The sequence below is a fragment of the Sphaerulina musiva genome, assembly GCF_000320565.1.
Source record: "Sphaerulina musiva SO2202 unplaced genomic scaffold SEPMUscaffold_2, whole genome shotgun sequence".
NCBI lineage: Eukaryota > Fungi > Ascomycota > Dothideomycetes > Mycosphaerellales > Mycosphaerellaceae > Sphaerulina > Sphaerulina musiva.
In genome coordinates this window covers 3,347,133-3,372,113 of record NW_016017384.1, presented here as the reverse complement: position 1 = coordinate 3,372,113, position 24,981 = coordinate 3,347,133, and the positions used below count along the sequence as shown (strand labels likewise).

Here is a 24,981-nt window from a genome sequence, read left to right as displayed (position 1 = left end):
GACGCGATGATTCGTCAATTCCAACAGGCCAGGTCCCTGGTTCCCGTTCTGCCAGATGCATCTTGCACTGAACGACTGACAACACTGACATCGTCTTCCGTCGTGCACGTTCGTAGTTTTTGTTTTCTGTGCCGCATTTTCTGTGCCGCAATGGAAGGCACGTCTGTGAGGTTTCTTTTTTTCGCTGAGGTTGGAGGGCGTTGTTGCCTGGAGAGGATTTCTCTCTCTGTCTGTCTGTCTGTCTGTCTTGTCTGTCTGGCTTGTCCCTACTGGAGCCTGCTCCGGTTCAAGAGAGGGTGGGTGGGTGGGTGTATGATCACCTAACCTTCTCGAGGAGGCTGTTCAGACAAGTGTATATATTCTGCTGGTTTTGCCTCTTGTTTTTTTCTTCAACTCTTTTGTTGTCTACAAGTCTAACGCTACACTCGCTTGAACGTCTACAACAGCAGCAGCAGCAGCATCAGTATTGTCTGCAATCACTACTACACTCGGCGTCTTTCTCTCCTATAAAATCAAAACTTCAAAGCGACAACATCGGTGTGCTTTGTAGACTCGCCGACTGGAATCTGGAACGGTATGCCTACCCAAGATAGAGGCACGCGATGAAGTACATGTATAGCTAATAATTAATGATCATCAGATTCCACCATGACGACAATCCACATCAACATCGTCGTCTACGAAGGCTTTCCACTAAAATATCCCGAATATCGCCATACCGTACTCTGGCTCCAATCCGCCTCCCAATCCCCCTCTCTCATAGCGCACATCGTAGGGAATCCACAGAAATTTAAATTCCAATGTAGACCGACCTCGAAAGAGCCTCAGGACAGCCTATTGTACCGCAAACTGATCGAATTGGGACCTCCAGAGGTTGCTGCGACTTCGGAAGAGATTGTTGCAATACTACAACATGTCCCTATCGACAATTCGGATCCGAAATTCAACTGTCAGATTTGGGTCGAGTTGGCGTTGGGGGAGTTGAAGAATGAGGGGATTCTATCGGAGGAGTCGCATAGACAAGGTCTGGATCGGATGTGGAGTGCAATTGCTGATGCGAAAGATGTAAAGTAGGTTGTCGGGACTGCTATTGGGGGATTGCTTTGTATATGCACTAGTTCTTGAATATATATATATATATATATATGTATACTTTTGCCGACACGTCTGGTATCCTGCGTCCTACAATACCTTTAGTGCCCACTTTACCAATGTCTGACAGTTGAATTCCAGATCGCAGTTGTTGATAGGAACTCGTAGCAATGGAGTGTATGTTACTCAGAGTTCCTACAAACAACCGCGATCCGAAATTCAACTGTCAGACATGGGTAGAGTCGGCACCGAAGGCGTCGCAGAATCAGGGTCGTCTGTCGAAAGCATCGTATATATCATCAAGGACTGAGAGGCATGTTGCATGCAATTCCCAGAGTGGAAGATATAGAAGTAGGCTATGGCTGCTGCCATCGTGCGATTGCTTGATATGTGCACAGCTGCTTCGGATACTCCGTGTCAAAGATCGTCTCAGCATACTCTACCCAGTCGTCCCATTGAGTTGGCCGGGCAAAGAACTTCACGTACTCCCAATACTCAGGGTACCAGCCAGAATATTCCCAGTCGAGAAGTGCCTGGACGCGGTCTCCTTTGACAATGATGTTTCGCGGTGACAAATCTGCATGAGTGAAAACAATTCGGCTGTTGACGTCCAAGCCACCTGCTAGAGCACTTCGAATCTTGGATGGTGTCCCTTCTAGGAGGTCGAGAACAAAGGTATTGAACTCTGCTTCGGTATTGAAAGGACCACCAGGATAGTCCGAAATCAAGCGAGGATCGCGAGCCGGTCCACCGAAACCTCCGATTGTGCTCTGAGTAGGTGTCGCCTGTCGCATCGTTATAAGAATATCTCTGAGTTGCTCCGCAATGCTTTGTTTCTGTTTCCCATCCAGTGATCGCCAGGCTTCCTCAAGACATTCTCCGTCAACAAAGTCCATCCTGAGCAGTGTGCCTTGGTCCAAGGCACGCACTTCACGCAGAGCTGGAACGGGAAGATTCAAGGAATTGGCAAATTGGAGCGCTCTGCCTTCCTCAGCGAGCACTCGTGGCCCTGATTTGACAACTTCTTGCTCGTTGCGGCTGATTTCACAGGAGCCGAGATAGAGAATGCCTAGGCTCTTGTCAGATGTGTGCTTCTGGGGTATTGACAATGGGACGTACTGGTGGGATCTTTTCTAAAATCAGCTCTTTTCGCCCCAGAGCTTCTCTTGTCTTTATTGCGGGCAGTGAATTCGGCCAAAGGATCGGTGGAATCTTGATCAGACATGTTCGGTCGTTCTCAGCAGTGTATGAGTGCGAATGTGAAGGAGGAATGCCAGGGGATGGGCGCCTTCCTCAAGAATCGCGTGGTATAGAGAGTTGTTGGTGTTTCTTTGGTTTGCAGATTGTTGTTGGTTGGGAAGGAGAGCGATTTAAATACGTACTTCGCGAGCTCTGTATGGCACGCCAAGCCGTGTACCTACCAGCTTATCGAGCCAGTTGCCTGGCACAGTCATCTCGCTTGCATTGTGATCTGATTCCATTGGTTGAATAACATCCCCACCTGAGCAGCTTCCTACCTATCACAGCTCCTGCGCTAGCTACATTTCCTTGCCGCATGTAACGCGTCGGCTCTACCGATGTAATTGGCCGCAGACTGTTTTTGAGCGGCGCAGGCAGCCGTGACGTCTCGATAAACGCTGCAGGCGCCAGCGGCGCTAGAAGCGCTAATAAGCGCGCGGATCACGCGCTAGCGGCACAGTAGATGGAGCTTCAACCAAGATACTGGTATGGCGCTTTCTAGCGGCAAACTTGTCCCGAACGAATAGATTCCCCGCTGGCATGGAAGGTTTGCGCGGTTGAACGTTCCACCGCGCTATATTCAACCTCACTTCACTTCCTCTTCGCTACAGTACGTACACCTTCTACGGTGGCACAGCAATTCGATAATCTATCCGCGCCGCTTCGTTACTAGGCTTCATATCACGAAACCATGTCATTTCGCCGCTCGCACCATGCAAGAACACAAGGGTTGATCCTGTAACTTCGAGGTTCTCTGCATCTGAAAGCCGGAAATGAGTTCCTCTCTGAGCAAGTTCAGGGTGCGGATAGACTATCGAACGGCTGTGCCACTGTGAAAGGTATACGTATGGGAACTCACGCCACCTCCCTTCGACGCGCTTGCATCAACTCTATCTCACAATAGTCTTCCCTGCCAGTTTTCAGCGGCTCGTCAGTCTTCCATTCCGAGCCGGCACAGACGAGCTTAGTGTTGTCACCAGCAGCGGCAACAAGACCCCCAAGAATAACTGCAATCATGCTGACGCCGAAAGGTAAGCACTTCTCACCTTCCTTGACGCCTCGACCCCGCGCAACGCACACGAAAGGCTGATTGCCGAACGGCATGAAGTTGTCCTTTCTGAAACATGCATGATCGCAGTTACCCAGCCAGCGAGTAGGATCGAACTTCAGAGCATTAACACCCCAAGTAGCGACGTCGCGATGTAGAGCTTCGATGTCTGCAGACGCCTCGAATGGTTCGGCTGCTCCAACCTGGTACGCGCGGTAGATTCTGCGAGTGGGTGGATAGAGGCGAAGGGCCTCCTTGACAATCATGTGGACCGATACTCCGCCGTACTGCGGAAGACCAGTGTCAAGTTGATCCAGAGAGGGGTCCACAACGAAGTCCTGCAACGCGCGTCCCCAGTTTGCTCGATCAGGCTCTTTTGCCCGAAACACCACCTCCAGGAAACCCCGCAGTACGACTCGCCAGAGTGTCTCGTATCCGGGCAAGATGAGGTTCAGAGGATTTTCAGTTTCATCTCGACCATCCCACGCCGGTGCGATGACTGCAAGAGCCTGTCTCAGCCGTGGTTGGTTTGCAAACTTGTTTTCCTCTGTCAAGCCCTCTTTAGATCTTAGCCACTGGTGATTAATCTCACTCGCTAGAACTTGCAGCTCAGCATCCACATCAGTACGTGAAGAGTCGAAGCCGCAGAGTGGACCCAGTATAGATTTCATAGTGACGAGTTGTATCAAACTGGAGAGCTTCTGCTTGGTCTGTGAGCGAAGATGCCTCTTACAGACTCCGTCCACTTCATCTGCGAGCCAAATCCACTCTTCTTCATCCAAGATAACCAGTTTAGTAGCCAGTGCCTTAAAAGCCGCGCATCGCTGTTTTTCAGCAGTCGTGAAACAGTTATTGATCCCAAATGCATGTACAAGACGCTTGTTAGGAATAGCTCTTGACTCGCGGGGATCAAGTCCATTCTTCAATCGCCGTCTACTCGGACCCTGCTGCGCCACGTCTGTAGTCGAGGAATCAAGTACTTCAGCTCTGATAATCTGTTGACATCCACTCGAATCTCCTCGCCTGGTATTGCGGCGCTGACAGGCACATGGTTCTCGTCGATTCCAAACTGCCAAAGTCCGCCAGAGGCCGAGGGCGGTTATGACGAGCAAGATCACGCCTGCGATGACGAATTGCATGACCCCGATCATATTGAGTGCTGGTTCGCTTTGAGTCCTTGTTAAGAAGATAGTATCGGAAGCACAAGTTGCTGACATGCTACTGTTTATAAACTACATCAGACTGTTACTTTCGTAAGAAAGTACTATCTCTTCACTTCTACAACATGTTTGCGTCATGTTTGTTTCTTTCGACGCGCTTGGGGTCATGTCTAGTATAATCGGTCAGTCAGGCAGTTAGTCTGAGACCTGTCTAAGTCATTCTATACTCGAGAACTTTCGTACGCAATTACCTTGCGTAGGTACCTTAGCTATTGTGACTATACCTGACTTCTCTTGTATACAAAACATCAAAGTATGCCTCGCTTCTCAAACTATATCTCGCTTCCCAGAGCGGTGAACCTTATATCTCTCCAATGTAGTAGTCGGCACGCCCCTCGGCTGCTTGGCCAGCGGAAGGGAGTGTACTAGAGAGCCAATTCTGACAAAGAGTAAGACACTCGCGCGCTTGCATCTTACTGCAGATCAAACGCTCGCATGGCGTCTATTGGCCCCGTCTGCAGTGAATGATCACAAATAGGGACGTCGCGGAAGTGTTTCCTTTTCCTTTTGGTCTTGGGAGGCCTAAATGAGTGAGACTTTGTTTCCCGGCGGTACGATTCCTTTCAGCTACTCAAAACCACTTTGGCATTTCAGGCAGCAAAGTCAGGTAGGTAGCCCTGAATCACTATTGTGGTAGACGAAAATCCGTGCCTACCAAAATTTCAGGTAAGTAAGAGTTAGGTACCTAGAAACAACGCTAAATTAGTAGCGGAAAGAGGAATCGATTTCTTATAACCTATACTCGTACTAGCCGTTAGTTCTGTGTCGAAATCTGCTATATTGCTATCGCTATCGTCGCTGTACTGTCTTCGTATAGGAGCTTAGTTAGCGAGCTTTATATACGAATTCGCGCGATAGCGATAGTAATAGCAATACAGCAGATTTTGACGTAGGACTAACGGCTAGTACGAGTGTAGGTTATAAGAGATCGACTCCTCTTTCCGCTACTAATTTGGCGTTGTTTCTAGGTACCTAACTCTTACTCACCTGAATTTTTGGTAGGCACGGATTTTGGTCTACCACAGTACGATCTCACACCCGCAAGAATCCTTTCCATTACGCACATACCTAGGAATGTAGAGAGCTTCCATGTCTCGCGACGCTGAAGAAACTTTGAGATGAAGTGAAGTTAAGATAGGGAGAGAGGCGAAAAAGCCAAAAGTACGACGGCGAGAGTCGAAAACTTAGCCAGATTATCAAATGGTTATCAAATTTTCATTAACTTCTAAGCGGATGTAGCCGGCTGTCCGGGCGAAGCACTACCTAGTAAGGTAATAAGTAGCTTGGCAAGAGTAGAGCGATTTGGCGAGACTATAACAACAGTGCACAGTAACTGCACTCTTTACTCTCCGATAATCTTTACGCGCTTGCTGAGCCGTTCGCGACTGAGATCTGGCTGCCTCGCGGTGTTAGCGGAGCGTGCCGCAAGATCTCGTACACTACATGTATTTGGAGAAATGGCCTACTGTACTTTTGGCGAATAGAAGCTGCGAATTTTCTTTCTCTATGTGGTTCGGAGGCAAAACAAGGCGTTTCGCTTTGGTGTTTCTGATAGTATATGAATAGCAGGAGCGGCGTTGAAATTGGAAGTGATAGGTTGTCGAACGCGGTTTCTGATGGTGAAACGACAGATCCATTTCGAGGCGAGTACTGTGCTGTGTCTGCGCCGTGTCAGGAGTGAGATGCTGCTTGCTGGTCGACTGTTGCTTCATTGTGGTCGATCGAACTGCAGAGAAGGATACTGTGCCTCACGAGGTATGGAGGTATTTAGTCCAATACGCTGCAGTGCTTGACGGCATAGAAATTTTCATCAACCGGACTTGCTTGTTTTGAGCTGGAATCATTGCCCTTCTCTGTCGTTGAATATGACTTCGTTCTACGGAGAGTGGCCGGCAAAGAACGAGACCCTGGAGGTTGGGATCGACGATGTGGACATCCTTATACACGGCACTGACTCCCAGTTCAAGGCGATCGGTACGAAGGGCCTCAATGCTTGTACCTGTGTCGTTATCTTGGGCGAATCAGCAATCATCCTAGCGCATATATCGCCATATCCTGGAGACTTTGACGCCAATACAAGCGAGGATCTTCCGCAGCTCAGCTACCTCCATCATGAATCATCTTTGACTGCGATCACAAACCTAATGGAAAGGCACATGGAACATTTTCCACCGTCGACCACCGCATGGGGCGTTTTTGCAACCAATCAAGAGTCTGGCCCAATGCAGTCAGTTATTGACCAAGTTCGGGATAGCCTTGAAGCAGTGAATGTGGACATGAGATCGGTGTTGTATCAGGAGGCAGATGTACAGAACATCTTGTTCCGCAAAGGAGAGATCGTCAGCTCTTTCACCGAGGACAACAAGCCGCAACTCATCTTAGAGAGGGCGAAATTGTGGCCGCAGATCGAGGATTTCTCTCAATCGTCCACGCTCGAATCTTGGATTGCCGTCCCATCAGCTGCGGGACTTTCGGCTGCTGGACCTGCAATGTGGTCTGCTACATCTCGAGCACTCCCACAGATGCTCTCGCCGCAGGCCTGGAGCGGTTATCCATTGCGAACGACCGATGAGGGTGCTACAATGATGAGTTGTATTATCTTTGGCCTCAGCATGGAGGTGGCTGCAGTTTGGCTGCCAGCGACAAGTGTCCTACCGATGATTTGGATTTGCAACAATTGGTTGCAGACAGAGACGCGCCCAGATGACAATGTGCTGGCGGTACGCGCCCTGAATGGCGCTTTGGTTCGGATAGAGAGGCCGATGGCATGGGCACTATTTCATTATTGGATCTTGTAGTCTGCTACGTCGAGGCTGAGTGAGTTGGATGCTGAGATGAAACACAAGGTGTCGGGAAAAGGTGCCGGGAAAAGGAATGTTTGGAACCAAATGCAGTGGGTAGAGTAGCTCGAGATGTCTTGGCATTGATAGGGTCCCAATCGAAGTAGCGTCAAGACTCATACATGTAGCTGAAGGTGTTGTGCGGCCTTGTAGATGCATGAATGGTAAACTATTTAAGGTAGAGGTCCAAAGTAGCAGGTACAAGGTTCCTGCCAGAGGCGCTTGCAGAGGGTCCTACGGCGTCTAAACTTACCTTTTAAACTGCCTCTTCTACATCATCCTCCCACCTCACTCACTCCTCCACCTACCTATACAATTGCAAGACTCAGCCTACTACTGTAAGACTCAACCTACAACTACAAGACTCAACCTACAACTGCAAGGATGAACTCCTCAATCTACCTATACAATTGCAAGACTCAGCCTCCTACTGCAAGAATGATCCCACAGCTTTCCGACGCCGAGTTTGATAAAATCGTCAAATACCTGGGTGGTGAGCCCACTAAAGGAGAGCAAGCCGTAATGGAAGCTGTGCGTAAGGGTGATCAGCAGAGGGTCAGGGAAACAAGCCTGGGTCTCACTCAAAGGGCAAGCCTGCATGCGAAGCTCGAAGCCGTTATTCTCCAAAAGCCTGAGATCCTACGGATTTTGTTAGAAGAGAATCGATCTCTTTCCGAAACGATTGCTGCTGAAGCGTTCACGCGCAAGGACAAGAAATGCATCCAGACAATCCTCGATTTTGGTTGGGATATAAACACCTGTCTTTGTTCAGTTCCACCGTTGTAGTAGGCATCTTCGTATTCCTGCCATCAAACTACATACTGACCAGACTGAACTCTACTGTAGCTACGCCATCAACGATATAGAATTCATGAAATGGCTCATCGACCGCGGAGCAGATATCGACAATCGTCCATACCTGGACCAGCCCGTTCTCAGCTATGCCATCGCTGCGGGCGACATTCGAGTAGTGCATTTCCTCCTCGCGAAAGGGGCCGACGTCATGCACGGAAACCTCCTGCATTATGCTGTTGAAAGGACAGATCAGCGTGAGGGTGCCGAGCTCATTGAGATACTGGCACAGAAAGGAGCCGACGTGAACGCACGCCGCCATTTCAACGCCGCTGCCTGGCGGTTCAAGGCCATGTCTTTTCTTCCTACACCGCTATACCTGGCCTGCTACCACGAAAACGTCCCGGCTGTGCATGCTCTGCTGAAACGCGGCGCAGATCCAGCTCGAAAGATTCTCTGCTGGGGACGTGACGGCCCAAGTGCGCTGGGGAGGGCACGCTCTCTTCACAATCCTGAATTGTCTGCTTTATTGCTCCAGTTTTGTTCCAAAATCTAGAACTGGACTGGATCACAGTATTGTATGAAATAGCACGACGGCTTTGAATTCCATTCTTCTTGCTTGCCAATCTTCCTGTCCCTCCCTCTGCCGCGAAGCGACTTGATTACCGTCATATACGTCAGTACAGGCCATGTATATGGACGCTACAGACAAAAGTCGATCGGGACGTGTCGTATCTACTACGAATAAGCGGTCGCTATACAAGATCCCTTGGGGCAGTGCACGATCCGCAGGCTGCCGCTCGTAGTCCAATAGGATGTGTCCTGGTAGCGCTGTTGGTCTCGGACGTCGATGTGATGACCTCTGTTCAGCTGCAGCGGTTGCCTAGCAGGTCCCCCAACAAGATCAGTGCGTCTATCGCTCGGGGTATGCTCCATCTGGTCTCGGGACGTCCTGACCATGGCGGCACAGTACATGTACCCCACACGTACATAGGCAAGTCACAGTCGTATCCGCCTCGCAGCAAATTTGCCAAGAATGCGCTGTCCTGTTCAGCTCCCTCTACACCATCATCAAGAGCATCGCGAACATGTCGAAATCCCTGCACTCCGCCGCAGCCTTTGTCCTCAGCTGCGGCACGGTAACGCTCGATCTCAACAAGTCCAAGGCCTTACTGATTCGCTGGCACAAAACTGGAGAGGTAATGCTGCCCAAAGGTCGGAAGGACATTGGCGAGACATTGGAAAACGCAGCGTTACGCGAGACGTGGGAAGAAACTGGATACCGGGCGTCGCTTCTGCCTTTACCATTCCTTACCCAGGCGACTTCGCCTCCAAGTTCTCAGAACTCAGAAACGTCGACAAGGCTCGTTACGGAACCTATTTGTGTCACTCAACGCGATAGAGGTGGCGTTCGGAAAATCATCTTTTGGTTCGCGGCAGAGGCGGATTCTACTGCTCCCGAGGGCAAGCGAGAGCAGCAAGAGGGCGAGGACTTTGAGACTGTGTGGACAGACCTGGACATGGTGGGCCAAGTACTGAGCCACGATGACGATCGAGAAGTCGCACGACTGGTGATTGACGCCCTGCGTGGCCTGCCTGCGGCGTGAATATGGAGGTGGTTAATGCTTGTACTGTACCAAGAGAGTACATGAATGAGAGACAGTGTGAGCCTGGAATTGAAGCTCTCATATTCTGAGAACGGGAGAAGGATGGGATCAGTCGAGGCTGCGACTGACCTCTGGCACTTTGCTCAACGCCGTAGCACTCAGAAGCGTGTTTCAAGAAATCCATACATAGCCCTCAGTTGTGGAAATTTTCCCTTCAAAAAGTTCTGCGATTTGCAAGCACGGCGAGCTCCTAGTATCATATGCTTGAAGGTAAGCGCTAGAGACTCCGTAGACAAGGAACTTCAGGGCTGAAATGGTTGATGAAGCGATGAGCACCTATGAAAGCCCACCAGTACTCACGGCCGCCGGCGTCTAAGAATGCCAAGAAATACCCCCTATTATATCTGCATCTTCTCGCTTCGTAATCCAATTATTGCCTGAGTACCCATCCACAAAAGGCATAGCCTGTAAACATATAACATTCGATATCAGAGGGCGCTTACGACGTCACGCTGTCGACCTACCTACAGCCTCAATGGGAGACGACCTAGAAGTGATCGCAGGAGGCTCAACAGGCCTCATCAAGCTGCGCACCGACAATTCATTCGTCGAAAAGGCACCACACCCCAATGACAAAACTGTAGAAGCCAACCTGGAAGACTTGAGACGAGAATATGTCGCCTATTCAAGATTGCCCCGACATCCACGTGTGCTCCAGCTTCACTCGCACAGTACACCACAACGACTTGTCCTGCCGTACCTCCGTAATGGCTGTCTGCGCGATTTTCTACGATACACCTCCTCCTCCTCCTCATCCTCAGTAGCTGACTCTTCCTCGTCCAACTCGTCGTCGTCGTCGTTGTCGTCACAGCGACGACTTCAATTTGCCGCCGATGCAGCCGAAAGTCTCAGCATCCTCCATAGCGTCCAAATCATCCACGGCGACATCAACTCCTGGAACTTCCTCCTAACAGACGACTTCCGACTCTGCATCATCGACTTCTCAGGCTCGACAATCGACGGCTCGGCCGGCTCGGGGTTTGAAGGGTTTCGATACTGTCTTCCAAGATCCTTTCACGACCCTTCTACTGTACGAACGGATCTCTTTGCACTGGGGTCGTTGCTGTATGAGATTATGACGGGTGAAACGCCTTATCAGAGTTGCGAGGATCAGGAGGTGGAGGAATACTTTCGAAAGGGAATTTTTCCGACGACGAAGGATGTGCCTCTCCTCGGGAGTGTTATGTTGGGATGTTGGCGAGGGGCTTATGAGTCGGCTGAGGCGGTGTATGAAGATATCAAGAAGCAGCAAGAAGCGGTCTGAGACGCGATTGAGTTCCTCTACTGGCGACTAGCTCCTGATGCTGTGGTGCAATAGTGACTGAAAGTGCTTCAGAGTTGCCTTCAACTTCGCACTCCCATGCACGGGTTTCTCCTGCGACTGGAACCCGTCCCCCTCTCTCTCATGCGGATGCCGACGCAGTCTGAGGTTACACTCCCACCGGAGCTGGGCATCTCGTTATCCTAATGACCTCCTTGACCTGATGGCCGCTTATGTGGCAACAAGGTGTAGATATAAGAAGGCACCCACTCCAGTCTGTATTTTCTCTTTACGGCTAAAAATCACAGTTCCCTTCAGTATTACGGTAGCCTCCAACGCTAGGATGGCGTAATAAGAAGCCAACTTAATAGCAAGGCAGAAGCTGGACATGCATTCTGCGCCCCAACTTCTAGAGGCGCAGGCCTAGAAATATGGGGGCTGTTAGCAGGTAGAAGGGCCAGCGTGCGTTGTATCTGCAGCGTTCCGAAGAGTGCAGATGTGTTGTTGAGCATAGGGCCTAGATTGACAGTGCAGCTTGCAAACCTCGTCCTTGGTCTCACTAGATGGCATATATATATATCCTTTCTTGCCGCCAGTAGTTACTCCACCCAGGATCAACAGTCTGAAGCCATTGTAGGACACAAGACAATAGCTGATTAGATCATCATCTCAGGCACAATACAAAATGCTGCAAGGAGTCGAAGAGCTATCAGCTCCACGCCGGCCTATGAGCTAGAATTTACCACCATCGTAGGCAGTATCCATACCCATAGCAGAACAGATATCTTCCACATTGTGTAGTACAAGAACAAGACGAGTTACGTATCCAGCAAAACGGAAATTCCGTTCTCTCGACATCCGAGAAGAAGACCTTCAGAAAACATCCACATCCCCAACCTGCTCGTAACAACCAGTCCTTCCCACGCCCCAAGTTTGCCAGATGCGACTTATGTATGAGGCAAGAAACTCCAATCCGTACAATTGATCCATATCGCCTACTATATGTGAGACTTGCAACTCTGCACCCTAACCAATGTGCAAGACTGCCGTAATAAAAGGCATTATAGTATGCCTATTCGTTCGAAAGAGTTAAAAACCGCCTCACGTTATAACAAATGCAACATTTCCGTCAATCGTCATACAGGCAAGAAAAACCCCATGGGGAAGGGGGGGGGGGGGGTATACCCCAAAGGCTATAATCCTAGAAGCATGGAGTCTACGGCATAGCTTGGAGTTGCGAGAGTATTTGGTAAGGAAAATGTGACACTGAGAGTTGTGGTGCCGCTGTCTCAATAGGAGGATTGGTTTGATTGTGAGGCTAGAGAAATGCATGTCTGGTGTAAGTTTCACGGTTTCTATACGGACTGCAAGTACACACGCAGATCTGGAGCCCCCCCACGGGTGAAGGCGATGAACGCGGTACTACGGAGCTTACTCCGAACCCCCCTTAGAGACTCGAAGCAGGGTACAGCTACTAGTGAGAGTCAAATGCCCCCCCTCCCCTGTTGCCTCCCTCCGGCTCCATGCCAGGTCATGGACAAGGCTCGCGGTTCACTCTGGCCGGATCTAGACATCGGAGAGCGAGAGAGAGAACTCATCATTCGGAACTCCGATCAAACCTTTTCGCAAGGAATATCCGTTGGAGAGACTGAAGGCTGAATGATGAAATCATCATAAGCAGCCAAATTCTTCACTCGAGGGGAAAGATCTAACGCGCCACCTGCACCTTTGATTACGGTGAATCGGCTTGAATAGCTAGGAAAAAGAAGTCAGTTTTACATTCAACAACAATAACAACACTTCACCAGAGTTGTTATGTATAGCAACGAATGTCTCGCACTTACTAAGCTCTCGAGCAATTCCCGCCATCATATGTGGTATCAATTATGCCCAAAACCTGATACGTCTTCTGCGTCGACGACTCCGAGTCCACCGTCGTGGCGTTCTGAATATGGTTCCAGTGTTTATTGCCCGCTGTAGGGAGAAGTCTCTGCTTCAAAGCCAAAATCTCGGCTGCGCCAGTGGCGACGATGCCTCGCACGATGAGTTTGCCATCGGGGGTGAAGAAGTCTGTGAATTCCGTTGTTGAAGGGGGTTGTTCGGCTTGATAATATAGTCTGGTTCGCGAGACTTGGTCAGTTCTGTTTTTCCTTTCTTTGATGATGGGAAGAGAGAAGGGGAGAGCATGGTGATGATGGTGATGATGATTGTGGAAGGAAAAGAGGCGGAATGTGCATACTCATTGAGGTAAGCTTTGAATTCCGGCTCGACGCCAGGTCCGGGAGCGTAGAGAGAGTCGTCGACGGAGAGGGCGATGCCGAACAGGCACGCGCTGGCGAGAACGGAGGTGAACTTCATGTCTTCTGTCAAATTTTGAGGGGGAAGCAGGCTCTCTTCGGGGTCAGTTGTAAAGAAGGATTTGGGCAAATGCTGATTGATGAAGCCCCGACAGACGAAAGCTATCTTATACTCGGACCTCTGGAGAGCAAGGGCGCGGTACGTATCCCACGGGCCAGGTGGTTCAAGAAGAGCGCTCGCCTGACGGTGAACTTATCGGTGATACACTTCCATGTTGCTGGTATTTGGTTCTAATCGTAGAACGGGCGGGGCGAGCAGCCACCCATTCACGAAGCGTTCCGCAATCCCCAGAATAAGGTGAAACCTTTCTAGCTACAAGAGTAGGTGACTGACCGAGATCTCTCGCACTCGAATTGACTTTGAAGGGCCGCTTCAGCAGGATCTTGTCTCGGTGAACTGATCTGTTGCTGGGGATCACTGGAAAGCTAGATCGAGTCGTAGGAGGAAAGCCTTTGGCGTAACTCCGGGCAGATGTGTTAGTCTTGCCCTTATGTGTGTTAGCCCTCGAGGCTCGAGCAAGAGCAGCGTAAGACGTTTAGCCACAACCCGAATACCTACTACGGCTCTACTCACGTCTGCCTGCGATAGGAGTCAGCTACTTGTGAGTGAGTTTGTTAATCACCCCCATCTGGTGTTGGGGTAGGTAGATTGACAGCAGTATCGGGTCAGTGTTGGTAAGACTGCAAGGCCAGCTCCCTTGCCTTGGCATTGTTGTTGCAACTTGCGCCCTGGGAATACACTGAACGGTATACCGGAGGCTTTCTAGCTTTCAGGGCCAAGAACTTAAAGTTGGCCTGCCGTGAATGGCCCGAGGCGCCCGAAGAATTGTTGCAACACGAAGGCTAGAGTTATCGTCGCTGACTTGCTGTTACGTACAGTACTTCGAGAAGTATGTTGATCCCTCTCCGGCCGGCGTTCTGGCGAAAGGCTAGAACATCGACTGTATAACGAATAGTGATCGAGGATTTGATGTGGTTCCGGAGATGTTGTCATTCGCCCAGAGGAATAGCTGCTAGGGTAGATGTTGGTACTTGGCTGTAGCAAATGTGCTCCTGGAAATTAGCAATTGCGTTCAGTATTGGCATATAGCGTAACACGCAAAGATCGTCCTTTACGTCGGACGCCCTGCGAGCGGAAGTTTTGTCGTGAAAGGGCCTCTCTTTGACTTGTTGGTCAAGAAGAGAAGAAGGAGAAGCATAGCCCGCTGAAGAGCCGCTGCTAGGGGTTCCTTTTTGCCAGTAGGTAGCGTAAGATCATCCAATTCAGCCGGTCGGCACTTCTTCGTGTATCGAACAGACGACCACCCCACATTAGAAGAACTCTAAGGAAAGGCAATCAATCGCCTTGTCGAGTTTATATCAGAGATCCCTTTATCCATCGAAAAGACCCTCGCAACACCCTCCTTTGGCAAAGAGCTTTCTCAAGTCCCCGGCCAGCAACTCCGGAACTTCAAAGGCAGCAAAATGACCTCCGATGTCGAATGTGCTCTGCTGCACCACAGGTCCATTACTCCACGCCCAGCACTTGGGCAACCGTGCCAATTCTCCCGGAAAGTATGCTAGAGCAAGCGGCACGTGGGGTATGTACATGTTGATAACATCCATCCTACTCACTGCACCCTCGCCTACAGGATGCGCAGACTCGTAGTAGATTCGAGTACTGGCAGAAGGTCCCTCGCGCGAGAAGGCGTAGATGGAAATCCATGTGCATACTTCATCGTCTGTCCAGGGATAGGAGTCGGACCAATCTGTCAAGATGTTGGCGATGTCTCGATCGGAAATGCGCAAGATGCTTACCGTGCAGCTTTTCATAGATCCATGCCAATAGGGCCACGGGAGAATCTGTCAGGCCGTAGCCAAGAGTTTGAGGTTTCGTGTCTTGTTCTTTGAGGTAGCCATCGCCTTCAGTCAAGTACTGTTACGGACATCAGCAGCTCTCCTTTTGGAATGCCTCTAGGTTTGAGTCTCCCACGCACCTTCTGCGTATATGCCAGATCCTCTCTCGTCTTCTTGTCCAGCGCAATGCCAGCAACCGCTTGCGCGAAGCTCACAGGATTCCTCCACAGCTTCGGAAACGTATGGACCGGAAAGTTGGTATGAACAGCTTTGACACTCTCCGGATACAATTTCGCCACTAGCCTCGACAAGAACCCGCCCCAATCGCCACCTTGCGCAACATAACCAGATTCATATCCACAAGCTCGCATCACACCATGCAGGGTCTCCGCATGCTGCTTCAATCCAAACCCTTTCCGCGAAGGATACTGAGACCACGCATAGCCGGGCAGAGATGGAGCCACGACATGGAAGGCCGGGATGTTGGGATCTTCGGGATCGGTCAGTAAAGGGAGAAGCTTCAAGACCTCGAAGAAGGAGCCAGGCCAGCCATGGATGAAAAGGAGAGGGATTGCGTTCTCGCGTTCGGAGCGTTGATGCAGAAAGTGAATCTCCAATTCTTCAAAATTGGGAACTTGAATGGGGACGGTGAAGTGCGGAAAGCTGTTCAAGTGCTCTTCCGCGCCACGCCACGAGAAGTGCTTGTGCCAATGATCCGTGAGTCGGCGGACATCAGCCAAGGGTGAGCCCATTGACCAACCTGCATCTTGAAGTTCGCTCGGGAATGTGGCAGCGGCGAGTTTGGAGTTGAGATTTTCGATCTTGGACGAGGGGACGGAGATCTTGAATGGAGTAGGACTGCCTGTGACGATCATCTTGGATGGCTGCTGGTGTGGTGTTTGGCAGTGATAGACTGCTTTTCAACAGGAGAGCATTGAAGGCATCGTAGGAGGTAGGTAAGGTAGGTTTCAGTGCCATCGCCATCACTGCCAAGGAAAGTGGGGCTGTTCCAACTGGGTGCTTTATAATTTAGACTGCCAGACATGAGATCTACATGTACTTTCTGGGCGAATACTACTATATTCTACCTCGGCTCTTCCAGATATTTCTGCTCAAATGGAAAATGTTGCGTTAAAAGGAGAATGTTTCCCCGCACGAATGGACAGATTCTTCCATCTCGGAGAAGCGATCGGTTTAGAGTGGAAAGGCACAATGTTTTAGGCACTGGACGGTGAAGATTGTGATGATATCATGTTGAGAGAAGAGTCAGTATGGAGACGGTGGTGGCACTCGAACTTATTCTCGGACTTCCCAAGATCCCAAGACAATCAACCCATCACCATGCCTTCTTTGGGTATTTCTGTTCGCTCTTCCTGGTCGCCACTCGCGGTCTGTGTCGAATCGCCGACATCAAGCTTCGCGTTCGCAGCATGAAAATTTTCTGGCACGTCGTTGATGATTGGAGTGGCGCCATTCACCTTCGCACTCTTGACGACTTCAATATGTCCATCGGCGGAAACTCCCGCTTTCTCCCTTTCCGCCTGTTCAGCAGCAAGACGTGCTTTTTCCTTCTTACTCAGCATCAAGCTACCCTTCTCGAGTGCCTCCTTCGGCAGAGGCCGCACATATGGCTGGCATACCCAGAACGGCCGCTTACATCTTCTTACTGCTGCTGTACTAGATAGCTCAGGATCTGCGTCCTCTTCATCCGGGACATCTGGGGTCTCAAATTGTGCTGGATCTTTCTCGTATGCCAGCAGACCTACTTTGACGGCCTCCTGGGTGAGCTTGAGTACGTTCTCGTATGCATCGATGTCGCCGGCTCTGCAACGTGCTAGAGCGTCGCGCACATCGTGGTGTGTGCTGACTAGAGATTGGAGAATGTGGAAGCAATGCGGTTGCATCGCTGTAAGGTTAGCGTTTGTGCACTTTTCAGGCTTGGTGCCGTTCTTCTTTTTCTCCTTGGCAGCTTCGCGCTTTTGCTTTTTGGTGGGTGCCTGACCTGATGCACTGTCTTCGGCGCTCCGCTTGAGACTAGTCGTTTGAGTGTCTTCGACAGTTTCCGGCCGGGGGTCTGTTGGAAGGAACAGGTCCTCTCGTTGGGGCGGCTCCTGATTGAGAACATGCTTGTGTATGATGTCTAAATATCTCCGCAACACGGCATCAGCTCTATAGCCACCTTTGCCGTCCCGGCCGCGCCAGTATTCTCTCCCCTCTTCTCCAGCGGGAGGCCCTTGCGTGAAGACACTGGGGTCATACAGATTCCCCTCTGCACTCATGACAGCATCCGCCCCAGTAGCCTCGAGACATTTCTCGATATCGCCATGTTGCAGGATGTTGCCATTTGCAAACATGACCGTGTCTTTGGGCAAGTTGTCCCGCAAATATCTCAGCACGGCCCAATCAGCTAGGCCAGTCTCGTGGCCTTTTTGATGTCTCTGCCTCCCATGCACAGTAATTATACTTGCACCCGCCGACAGGATCATTTTTGCATACTCCAACGTCTTCTCCCTCGTTTCTTGCACTCTGAACTTGGCCGTCACTGGTACATCCAAGTTCTTGTGCAGTTTGTTAATCAGCTTGTAAATTGTGTCCCAATCCTCTTGCAGAAAGGCACCATAATTGCCGCGCTTCGCAATGCCTTGCGGGCAGCCCAGATTCAAGTCTACAGCATCACAAAACGGCGCGACCATTTGTGCGCTCTTCAAAAACACATCGGGATCGTTGGCGCAGAACTGAACAAAGAGTGGTCTGTCCATGTTTGGATTCCCATCCAGATACCTGTCAGCCTCGCCCATGGTCTTGATGTGCTCAGCATCTGGCGGGTCAGCCATGGTGATGGGAGGTTTCAATGGCTCAAAGTGATTTGCGCGGTATTTGGGATTGTCGGAGAAGAGTTTCGCGTGGAACATGGGCGTATATGCGAGGATGCTGGATCGCAGCTCCGCAGGCAGGAACGATCGAGTGAGGAGTCGCCAGGCGAACTCGGACTGGTCGACCATGGGCGCCACGACGTATTTGGGAGAGCCGATAGACTCATAGAAGGCCCGGCCGTGAAGTTTGGCAGAAGAAGATGATGACATGATGGTGGTGTAAGAGCGGGATGCGCTGGTTACTGTGAAGACGTGGAGACATGAGCCAGCTCGTCGGGAGACGCGAGGGAGTGCTGCGATGGACATGCAGCGATGGGGCGGGTGTGCTACTGTAGAATAAGGAAGAGGTAATGAGAGCGGTGGTAAAGGTCGTAATGGTCAAAAAATCGGCGGAAGTCTTCCGCGGGCGACGGCTGAAGTTAGAGTTAGAGTTAGGGTTATCGCCTCTCCCACTCGGGTCCACTTTTTCAAACCCTCCCGGGCTCCGACCATAACCACGACTCTTTCTCTACAGCATATAGTTCTACTACCTTATACGCCCGCCTTCTCATCGCATCTGCACGATACTACCACTACATCCGTCTCGTTCTAATCTTGGCACTATACAGATACCCTTAGACAGATCTGGAGGTGCTTGATTCAGGCTTAGCAGACCGACAGGACACCATAGCTCGCCGTGCTGTCTATCATGCTGCTGAACGGACCACAGGCGGTGGTATCTTGATAAGTCGCAAAAGATCATGGAACTGTGAGACTGTGATGTCTGCTGCGATATAGAGCGACTAGCAAGCATTCATCTCTTGACGGAAAAATGGCGCAGAACATGAGACCATTGAATGGGGGGCTCTCCCTCAGTCATGCTTGGCATGTACTGACCACTGCGGATGACATAGGTACCCATATCTAATTCAAATTTCTATTACCACGTCTCCCACCCTTGGCTTTCCGACTGACATGCGCTTTTAGAATCGCCCTCTCTTCCACCAGAGATCGCTTCCCTTTCCTCTTCGCTTTACCCAGCGTCATTAAGAAATTCTTCTTTCTCGCCTTCTCTTTATTCGTCGTACTCTTACCCTCACTTTCCTTCTTCTCCTTCCGGCGAGCAGTAGTAGAACGATGATCATTCTCATGATCGCGAACGAATTTTCCAGTCTTGGGATCGATTGAGCCGCCCTTCGCCATGGCAATCTTTTCTGCGCGATCGGCTTTGTGGGACAGCTTGGCAAGGCCCTCGATGTTTGCTGCTGTGATAGCGTCATCTGCATGACGTGAAGAGGCGGGAAGGGGTCCGGATGTGAGTTTGCGACGTTTGTTCGCGGGTAACGCAGCTTGCACGGCAGCGGACTGGCGGAGCTCGTGCAGCTTGACCAGATCGGCAGGTGTGAGAATGTGTGTCATTGCAAGGGTCGATAGTCGGGCCTCTTCTTTGATTGCAGCTCCGTCTGGTCCTAGTGATGCCGTTCGTCTAGATGCATCATCTTGGTTTTCCTTGTCTGCAGCATTTAGCTTCGTTTTGTCTTTCTTTGACTTGTCCTTCTCGTCCTCGGAGTCTGAAATATCAATCTCTTCGCCGTCACTTTCGACATTAATCCAGCCACCACTACTTTCACTGTCGTTCTGCTCGGCTTCCCAGTTCTTCCAGTTCTCGGCATCTTCTGCCTCACCAATGCCCTGCTCTTCTCTCCACTTCTCTAGTAGCTCCAGACCCTCGATGCCACCAACTTCCTCTTCGCCGAATTTAGCGCTCGCATTGTTGCCAACTCGCAGACCTAGGGCAGCGTCTCGCCCACGGTCTCGTTTCTTCAACATCTCGGCTCCGACTTCTCGATACAGCGAGAGCAACCCTCTCGCTGCCATTTGCACACCCTTGTCTTTACTTTTCCTGTACTGGACCAAGTCTTGCAGGAGAGTCTCAGTCATCGCAAGCGGTTGTCTCACGCAAACTTCTCTGATACCATTCAGTCCCGCCGAACATACTTCCGCCGCAGAGCCCTCGGACACGAACTCGTTCGCGATCTTTACGACCAAGGGTTCGAGCACGTCCGGGGGTACTAAGCTGTGTGTTGCCTGTGCCAGCGATGCCAGAAAAGATGTGACGGAGGGTTGTTTATGTGACAAGAATTTGATGAACCACGAGTAAAGTGGAATCAGAGATAGCTTGTGAAGACCGACCAATCGTGAGACCAGCTGCAGCACAAAAAGCTTCTGCTCAAGATTGAGCTTGACTTTGGGAGTGGTGGGCTGCAAGTGTTGCTGAAAGAGCTTCTCGGCAAAGCCTTGTGGGTCGTGTAGAAGATGTAGCGCCGAGAAGTTCAGAGCTTGATGTGCATTCTTCCGCTTCTCTTTCCGCTTGACCTTGGCCTGGGCCGCCGCGATGTCCTTTTCTCTCTTCTTCGATTTCTTGTTGATTCCAGCCTGATGCTTGATCTTGCCCACATCAATGTCGCTCTCGTCGTCACTCTCCTCCAATTCTGCCGCCTCTCTTTCTTGATCGGAACCCAGGAAGAAGCGCACGCCCGAAGTGACGACCTTGGCATCCTGTGCTAGAGCTGCCACTTCCATGATGCTGACAGCCTTGGCATCTGTCCATACCGATCGCTTCCATAACTCCCTCGTCAGCTTGACGGCCCACAAGCCCTTGGGCGACGTTGGATCCGATGCGATGAGGTTGTAGCATACGGTCTGAATGTTGCGATTCAATCGGTGGTTCTTGCTCTTGCTGTTGGATGTTCGCAGATCGGACACAATCTTCTGGAATAGGAGTGCTCGCAGAGCCTTCGAGGGTGTGGAGATGAGCAGCGGCCAGAGGGTATTGAGCAGCGTGTTGGAGTCGATGATGTCCTTCTTCCGCAACAGCACCAGACTGCCGACAATCTTGTCTCTCAACTCGTGGTCCAATGCCGCGTGGTGAAGTTCGATGAGGCTGATGAGGTCGGCGGAGAAGGACGCCGTCAGGGTCGGGTAGCAGTCGGCCACGTGCGACACAAAGTCGATCAGATCACGCAGCTTGACGACGCCCGTGTCGTCGGTGGTGGTGGGCGAGGCGAGGAACAGTTCGAGCAGCGAGCGGTATTGCCCATATTGCGCCACAAAGTCCTCGCGATACGACGTCGGATCGATCTTGATCTTATGCTGCAAATTGGGCAAATCCGCGTCCACCTTTTCCAGTGCTCCCACTTTACGCTTCATCGTGGCGATTATACGGTAGAGGAGGGTTGGTGGTGGTCGTGGTGTGTCTTTCGATCGCAACTTCAAATTCAAACTTTCTCCAGATCTGTGAGCACGGACTGGCCTCCGTCGGATCTAATCTAAGCGAGATGGCCGATGGGACTAGATCTTGGCAGGGTCTGCCAGATAGAACACCTCGGCTTGGGACTCCTGTATACAAACAACAAACAATGTACGACAAGACGCAAATGTAAGTACATTAGTTCATTTCATCTCGGTTGGAGCTGTACACCCTCTACGCTGTATTTGATTCCGTATCGCTCTGTCAAGAACAACTTCTCAATCACAACCTCGCGCGACTAAATCACACCTGGCCACCTACATGTACTCGACGGGCACAGGGTAATCTCGAACCACCTCCAAGTCCATGGCGACCATTCCTCGTCCAGTGCCAGACGGCTTCGAAGCCTTAACCGACACGATATCCATTTACAGACCAGTTGCGAGCAATGATATGAGATCTGCTTCCCTCATAGTCATCTGTAGCTGGATGGCTGCACTTCCAAAACACATAACCAAGTACACCGATCAGTACAAGAAGCTTTTTCCATCTTCGACAATCCTCTTGATTCAGTCATACTGGCAAGATGTTGCGGCTAGCGACGAGAAAATGGTATGTATAACATGTTCTCGCCGATCTACACCGCTGAATTACGGTTAGATCTCTCGTCTTGCCCTTGCAGTCAACACAATCATAGCCCACACCCCCCTCGAAAACAACCTCCTTCCCCAGACCAGTGGCAAAGACAAAGTAATGCTCCACATCTTCTCCAACGGCGGCGCCACCATAGCCAACCACCTCTCGATTCAACTCCAACAACATCGCTTGCAGCTCGAGAAACAGCAACCACCGCGCCAGCTCTTCTCTCGCGTGATTCTAGAATGCACTCCCTCCCGCCCCAATGTGTCCAAGTCTGTCAAAGCAATCTCGTACGCCTTACCCAAAAACTTCATCCTCCGCACCCTTGGCGTCCTCTTCCTACGCTGCTACATCTTCCTCGGACTCCTCCAATGTCGGGTACGAGGGGTAGAGAATATGGTAGATCGTATACGGCGAAGGTTGAATGCCACGAGCAAAGCATTCACCTCGACTCAGAGTCAGAAGGATGGTCAGCTTTGGAATCCCACTGTTCCGAGGCTATATCTCTATTCCAAGGGCGATGAAGTTGTAGGTTGGCAGGATGTGAGAGATCATGCAGAGGAAGCGAGGAGAGAAGCGACGTTTGAGTGTATTAGGGAGGAAGTTTTCGAGACGGCGCCACATGTGAGTCTGCCGAGGGAGGATTTTGAACGGTATTGGGGAATTGTGGAGAGGTGGATGTCTGGCGAAGAGAACACAAGGACATGAGGTTCTTTGCTTGCAAGGTCGAGTGGCAATCGAATGCAGTGTAATTTTCAGAGCATTCACGAGTGAGCCTTCATGCGGGTGAGGAACAGGAAGTACTGCCGTGGACTGGCTTGGCATTCAAGTGTTTGGGCCGTAAAGAGGCTGCAGACATCATATAGCAGGCTAGGTGCTTATCTTTTGGACTCTATCCCCCATCCCCCAGAGCCGACCTGAGGCATAATTCAGTGAAGTTTCCACTAACTCAAACTCGTTGCAGTACGATATTGGGGCGCTTCTTCAAAGGCCTTGATTCTGCGCAAAAGCTTTCGCAAAAATTTGTTGGAATCTGCCGCATGTCGTTGCCAGGTCGGTACAACAATCGAGTTGATGTGGGTGAGCCCTAAAGCGAAAGCGATGTGGTTTATTCGGCTGAACAGCTGATAGGAATAGAGGAATGTTGTACAGCAGTAGTAAATTGTACTACGTCGCTCGTGGAGACCCAGACATTCCATCCATTGGTCCACTGCCGAAGCGACCCGGGTTGTCTTACATTCTACGCCCTCGAATTATATTATGGCGGGCAGGATTGCTTATGGTTTCACCAGCCTGCTGCCTCCCACACATGTGAGCGACTGGATTTCGTGTGGGTTATATCTTCAGCGCATTCCCATGGTCTCATTTCCAAGAAATCTCTGGCCGCACACTTCTAAGAAACCTCTGGCGAAGAGATCGAATTCTTCGTCCCCATCTTCTCCATCACCATCTTACTGCCATGTGAATTTTTTCAATGAACTGTTGATCAGGCTCCATAGCCCTCTGGTTGCCTTCTCACTGCAGCCATGCTCAGCCTCCAGCTGCAGCGATCGCTAAGCTGACAAAAGTCGTACTGCACTCAGATATGAAGCAGCTGCGATGGCCTTCTCCAGAAAGCTTTGACTTCAGACAACCATGGCGGCTCTTGCAGGTGTCGCTTCTGTATTCAGCATTATTCAACTCGCGGGAAGTGTAGCAAAGCTGTCTTATATTGTGTGTGAGAGGTTGCGCGACGCTCCTCGAGAAATCCAAGAGCTCGCAGTCGAAGCACAGCGAATTCGACATGTCCTCGTCCGCCTGGAGCAGACTCTGGCTATCAGCAAAGGCGTTTTGCTCACGTCGACATCAGAGTTGGATCTTCGCCTGATGCTTCTGGAAGTCAACGCTAGCCTGATATGTGTTCAGAAGCTTCTACCGCCAAGAGGCCTTGGGAGGAGCCTTTCGGCACGGACTCAGTGGGTCCTAAAGGCAAGGAGAGCTGCTGAAAGGCAGATGATGAGTCTAGTAAAGAGCCGAGAGCGCCTCGACTTACTCTTGCAAACTATAATCATGTAAGTGACTAGGGAAGAGACTGTTTTCAGGAGACTCATCTGTATTCTCCAGGGACGGCATCACAAAGCTATTGTGCAGTCAAGATAACATGCTGGTCGAGCTACAAGATACCAAGACAGCAGTGTTAACAAGTTCCTGTACGATCTTCAAAACACCCGAGCCCACCATTGTAGCCGAAATCGTCACAACTGTGCCATCGATAATGACGACTACCAGCACCACTCGCCGACGTCTCTTAGGACCGTCCAGGTCTGTCGGCAGACTTCTCACGCTCTGCGGAATCTCGGGTACCTGGACGACATCATTTCTGCCCGGAGAAAACCATGTCGAACACACGTTTGTGGCGAGAATGCCTCTTTCAATGCTCTGGTTCTTAGTACGCAGCAAGATCAAGCTCCGGATTCGAGTACGAACCGGCCCGAATCTGCCGGTGAGCATCACAGCCAACTTTGCCGTGGCAAGAGTCGTCAGCAGAAACCATCCGTTCATGCTCGCGTGTCGGCAGGATGATGTCGCGCAGTTTGAAGTCATGCTACGGGCTGGTATAGGTCGAGTGTCCGACATTGACGACCGAGGATGGAATCCTTTGGCAGTAAGTTGGAGAGAGCGTTATCGAACGAGGAATCACCTGCTGAAAGAAAGTCAGCTCGCCATTGCTTTTGGCAACCAGTCGATCATCAGGAAATTGTTGGAATTTGGCGTTGATCTCGAAGCGCCCATTGACGACGAACAGAAGACACCGCTGACGTGGGCAGTGTGGCACCGACAAACGGACGTGGTCCGACAACTACTCGCTGCGGGAGCATCTGCTGATACCATGGACAAAGACGGTTGGG

At 50.8% G+C, this 24,981-nt stretch overlaps 12 protein-coding genes across 12 annotated transcripts; 6 read left to right on the top strand and 6 right to left on the bottom strand.

Moving 5' to 3' along the window:
• Positions 1 to 150: 150 nt before the first annotated feature.
• On the bottom strand, positions 151 to 2,423 carry SEPMUDRAFT_147758 (kinase-like protein). Its single transcript, XM_016904508.1, has 3 exons — positions 2,212 to 2,423; positions 641 to 2,161; positions 151 to 574 (listed from the first exon to the last, which is right to left on the bottom strand). The coding sequence occupies exons 1-2, from the start codon at positions 2,315 to 2,317 to the stop codon at positions 1,449 to 1,451; spliced, it is 819 nt and encodes a 272-aa protein (XP_016764213.1). The 5' UTR covers positions 2,318 to 2,423; the 3' UTR covers positions 151 to 574; positions 641 to 1,448.
• SEPMUDRAFT_106257 (uncharacterized protein) lies at positions 649 to 1,074 on the top strand (the record flags this gene model as incomplete). The annotated part of the gene is made up of 1 exon (XM_016900623.1): positions 649 to 1,074. One exon carries the CDS (start codon positions 649 to 651, stop codon positions 1,072 to 1,074), a length of 426 nt encoding a protein of 141 aa, XP_016764214.1.
• A 531-nt stretch (positions 2,424 to 2,954) lies between the features above and the next one.
• Positions 2,955 to 4,530, bottom strand: SEPMUDRAFT_131637 (uncharacterized protein; the record flags this gene model as incomplete). Its single annotated transcript, XM_016902438.1, has 2 exons — positions 2,955 to 3,091; positions 3,231 to 4,530. 2 exons carry the CDS (start codon positions 4,528 to 4,530, stop codon positions 2,955 to 2,957), a joined length of 1,437 nt encoding a protein of 478 aa, XP_016764212.1.
• A 1,613-nt stretch (positions 4,531 to 6,143) lies between these two features.
• On the top strand, positions 6,144 to 7,679 carry SEPMUDRAFT_147757 (uncharacterized protein). Its single transcript, XM_016904507.1, has one exon. The coding sequence runs from the start codon at positions 6,465 to 6,467 to the stop codon at positions 7,395 to 7,397; it is 933 nt and encodes a 310-aa protein (XP_016764211.1). The 5' UTR covers positions 6,144 to 6,464; the 3' UTR covers positions 7,398 to 7,679.
• A 73-nt stretch (positions 7,680 to 7,752) lies between these two features.
• Positions 7,753 to 8,853, top strand: SEPMUDRAFT_147756 (ankyrin). The gene is made up of 2 exons (XM_016904506.1): positions 7,753 to 8,224; positions 8,286 to 8,853. Exons 1-2 carry the CDS (start codon positions 7,824 to 7,826, stop codon positions 8,785 to 8,787), a joined length of 903 nt encoding a protein of 300 aa, XP_016764210.1. The 5' UTR covers positions 7,753 to 7,823; the 3' UTR covers positions 8,788 to 8,853.
• A 403-nt stretch (positions 8,854 to 9,256) lies between these two features.
• Positions 9,257 to 10,074, top strand: SEPMUDRAFT_147755 (uncharacterized protein). The gene has a single exon (XM_016904505.1). The coding sequence runs from the start codon at positions 9,320 to 9,322 to the stop codon at positions 9,836 to 9,838; it is 519 nt and encodes a 172-aa protein (XP_016764209.1). The 5' UTR covers positions 9,257 to 9,319; the 3' UTR covers positions 9,839 to 10,074.
• Positions 10,075 to 10,373: 299 nt separating this feature from the next.
• SEPMUDRAFT_61629 (kinase-like protein) lies at positions 10,374 to 11,673 on the top strand (the record flags this gene model as incomplete). Its single annotated transcript, XM_016909571.1, has 2 exons — positions 10,374 to 10,658; positions 10,710 to 11,673. 2 exons carry the CDS (start codon positions 10,374 to 10,376, stop codon positions 11,160 to 11,162), a joined length of 738 nt encoding a protein of 245 aa, XP_016764208.1. The 3' UTR covers positions 11,163 to 11,673.
• Positions 11,674 to 12,506: 833 nt separating this feature from the next.
• On the bottom strand, positions 12,507 to 13,992 carry SEPMUDRAFT_61626 (uncharacterized protein). Its single transcript, XM_016909570.1, has 3 exons — positions 13,399 to 13,992; positions 13,004 to 13,276; positions 12,507 to 12,914 (listed from the first exon to the last, which is right to left on the bottom strand). Exons 1-3 carry the CDS (start codon positions 13,515 to 13,517, stop codon positions 12,773 to 12,775), a joined length of 534 nt encoding a protein of 177 aa, XP_016764207.1. The 5' UTR covers positions 13,518 to 13,992; the 3' UTR covers positions 12,507 to 12,772.
• Positions 13,993 to 14,606: 614 nt separating this feature from the next.
• Positions 14,607 to 16,228, bottom strand: SEPMUDRAFT_61624 (epoxide hydrolase; the record flags this gene model as incomplete). Its single annotated transcript, XM_016909569.1, has 3 exons — positions 14,607 to 15,264; positions 15,314 to 15,431; positions 15,493 to 16,228. Coding segments are annotated over 3 exons (1,231 nt in total), but the record flags the coding sequence as incomplete, so codon positions are not given.
• Positions 16,229 to 16,610: 382 nt separating this feature from the next.
• SEPMUDRAFT_147753 (FMN-linked oxidoreductase) lies at positions 16,611 to 18,518 on the bottom strand. The gene has a single exon (XM_016904504.1). The coding sequence runs from the start codon at positions 18,433 to 18,435 to the stop codon at positions 16,681 to 16,683; it is 1,755 nt and encodes a 584-aa protein (XP_016764205.1). The 5' UTR covers positions 18,436 to 18,518; the 3' UTR covers positions 16,611 to 16,680.
• Positions 18,519 to 19,064: 546 nt separating this feature from the next.
• Positions 19,065 to 21,433, bottom strand: SEPMUDRAFT_147752 (SDA1 domain-containing protein). The gene has a single exon (XM_016904503.1). The coding sequence runs from the start codon at positions 21,412 to 21,414 to the stop codon at positions 19,129 to 19,131; it is 2,286 nt and encodes a 761-aa protein (XP_016764204.1). The 5' UTR covers positions 21,415 to 21,433; the 3' UTR covers positions 19,065 to 19,128.
• A 195-nt stretch (positions 21,434 to 21,628) lies between these two features.
• Positions 21,629 to 22,980, top strand: SEPMUDRAFT_147751 (uncharacterized protein). The gene is made up of 2 exons (XM_016904502.1): positions 21,629 to 22,066; positions 22,115 to 22,980. The coding sequence occupies exons 1-2, from the start codon at positions 21,821 to 21,823 to the stop codon at positions 22,799 to 22,801; spliced, it is 933 nt and encodes a 310-aa protein (XP_016764203.1). The 5' UTR covers positions 21,629 to 21,820; the 3' UTR covers positions 22,802 to 22,980.
• The last annotated feature ends 2,001 nt before the right edge of the window (positions 22,981 to 24,981 follow it).

What these genes read in the sequence shown, in the direction of transcription:
- SEPMUDRAFT_147758 (XM_016904508.1), bottom strand. Translation starts at nt 2,317, where the DNA reads ATGTCTGATCAAGATTCCACCGATCCTTTGGCCGAATTCACTGCCCGC. An exon ending in TTTTAGAAAAGATCCCACCA is followed by an intron (nt 2,162 to 2,211) that starts GTACGTCCCATT and finishes ACAAGAGCCTAG; the next exon opens with GCATTCTCTATCTCGGCTCC.
- SEPMUDRAFT_147757 (XM_016904507.1), top strand. Translation starts at nt 6,465, where the DNA reads ATGACTTCGTTCTACGGAGAGTGGCCGGCAAAGAACGAGACCCTGGAG.
- SEPMUDRAFT_147756 (XM_016904506.1), top strand. Translation starts at nt 7,824, where the DNA reads ATGAACTCCTCAATCTACCTATACAATTGCAAGACTCAGCCTCCTACT. An exon ending in TGTTCAGTTCCACCGTTGTA is followed by an intron (nt 8,225 to 8,285) that starts GTAGGCATCTTC and finishes ACTCTACTGTAG; the next exon opens with CTACGCCATCAACGATATAG.
- SEPMUDRAFT_147755 (XM_016904505.1), top strand. Translation starts at nt 9,320, where the DNA reads ATGTCGAAATCCCTGCACTCCGCCGCAGCCTTTGTCCTCAGCTGCGGC.
- SEPMUDRAFT_61626 (XM_016909570.1), bottom strand. Translation starts at nt 13,517, where the DNA reads ATGAAGTTCACCTCCGTTCTCGCCAGCGCGTGCCTGTTCGGCATCGCC. An exon ending in TTCAAAGCTTACCTCAATGA is followed by an intron (nt 13,277 to 13,398) that starts GTATGCACATTC and finishes CTCGCGAACCAG; the next exon opens with ACTATATTATCAAGCCGAAC. An exon ending in GGGAATTGCTCGAGAGCTTA is followed by an intron (nt 12,915 to 13,003) that starts GTAAGTGCGAGA and finishes TCTTTTTCCTAG; the next exon opens with CTATTCAAGCCGATTCACCG.
- SEPMUDRAFT_147753 (XM_016904504.1), bottom strand. Translation starts at nt 18,435, where the DNA reads ATGTCATCATCTTCTTCTGCCAAACTTCACGGCCGGGCCTTCTATGAG.
- SEPMUDRAFT_147752 (XM_016904503.1), bottom strand. Translation starts at nt 21,414, where the DNA reads ATGAAGCGTAAAGTGGGAGCACTGGAAAAGGTGGACGCGGATTTGCCC.
- SEPMUDRAFT_147751 (XM_016904502.1), top strand. Translation starts at nt 21,821, where the DNA reads ATGGCGACCATTCCTCGTCCAGTGCCAGACGGCTTCGAAGCCTTAACC. An exon ending in CGGCTAGCGACGAGAAAATG is followed by an intron (nt 22,067 to 22,114) that starts GTATGTATAACA and finishes AATTACGGTTAG; the next exon opens with ATCTCTCGTCTTGCCCTTGC.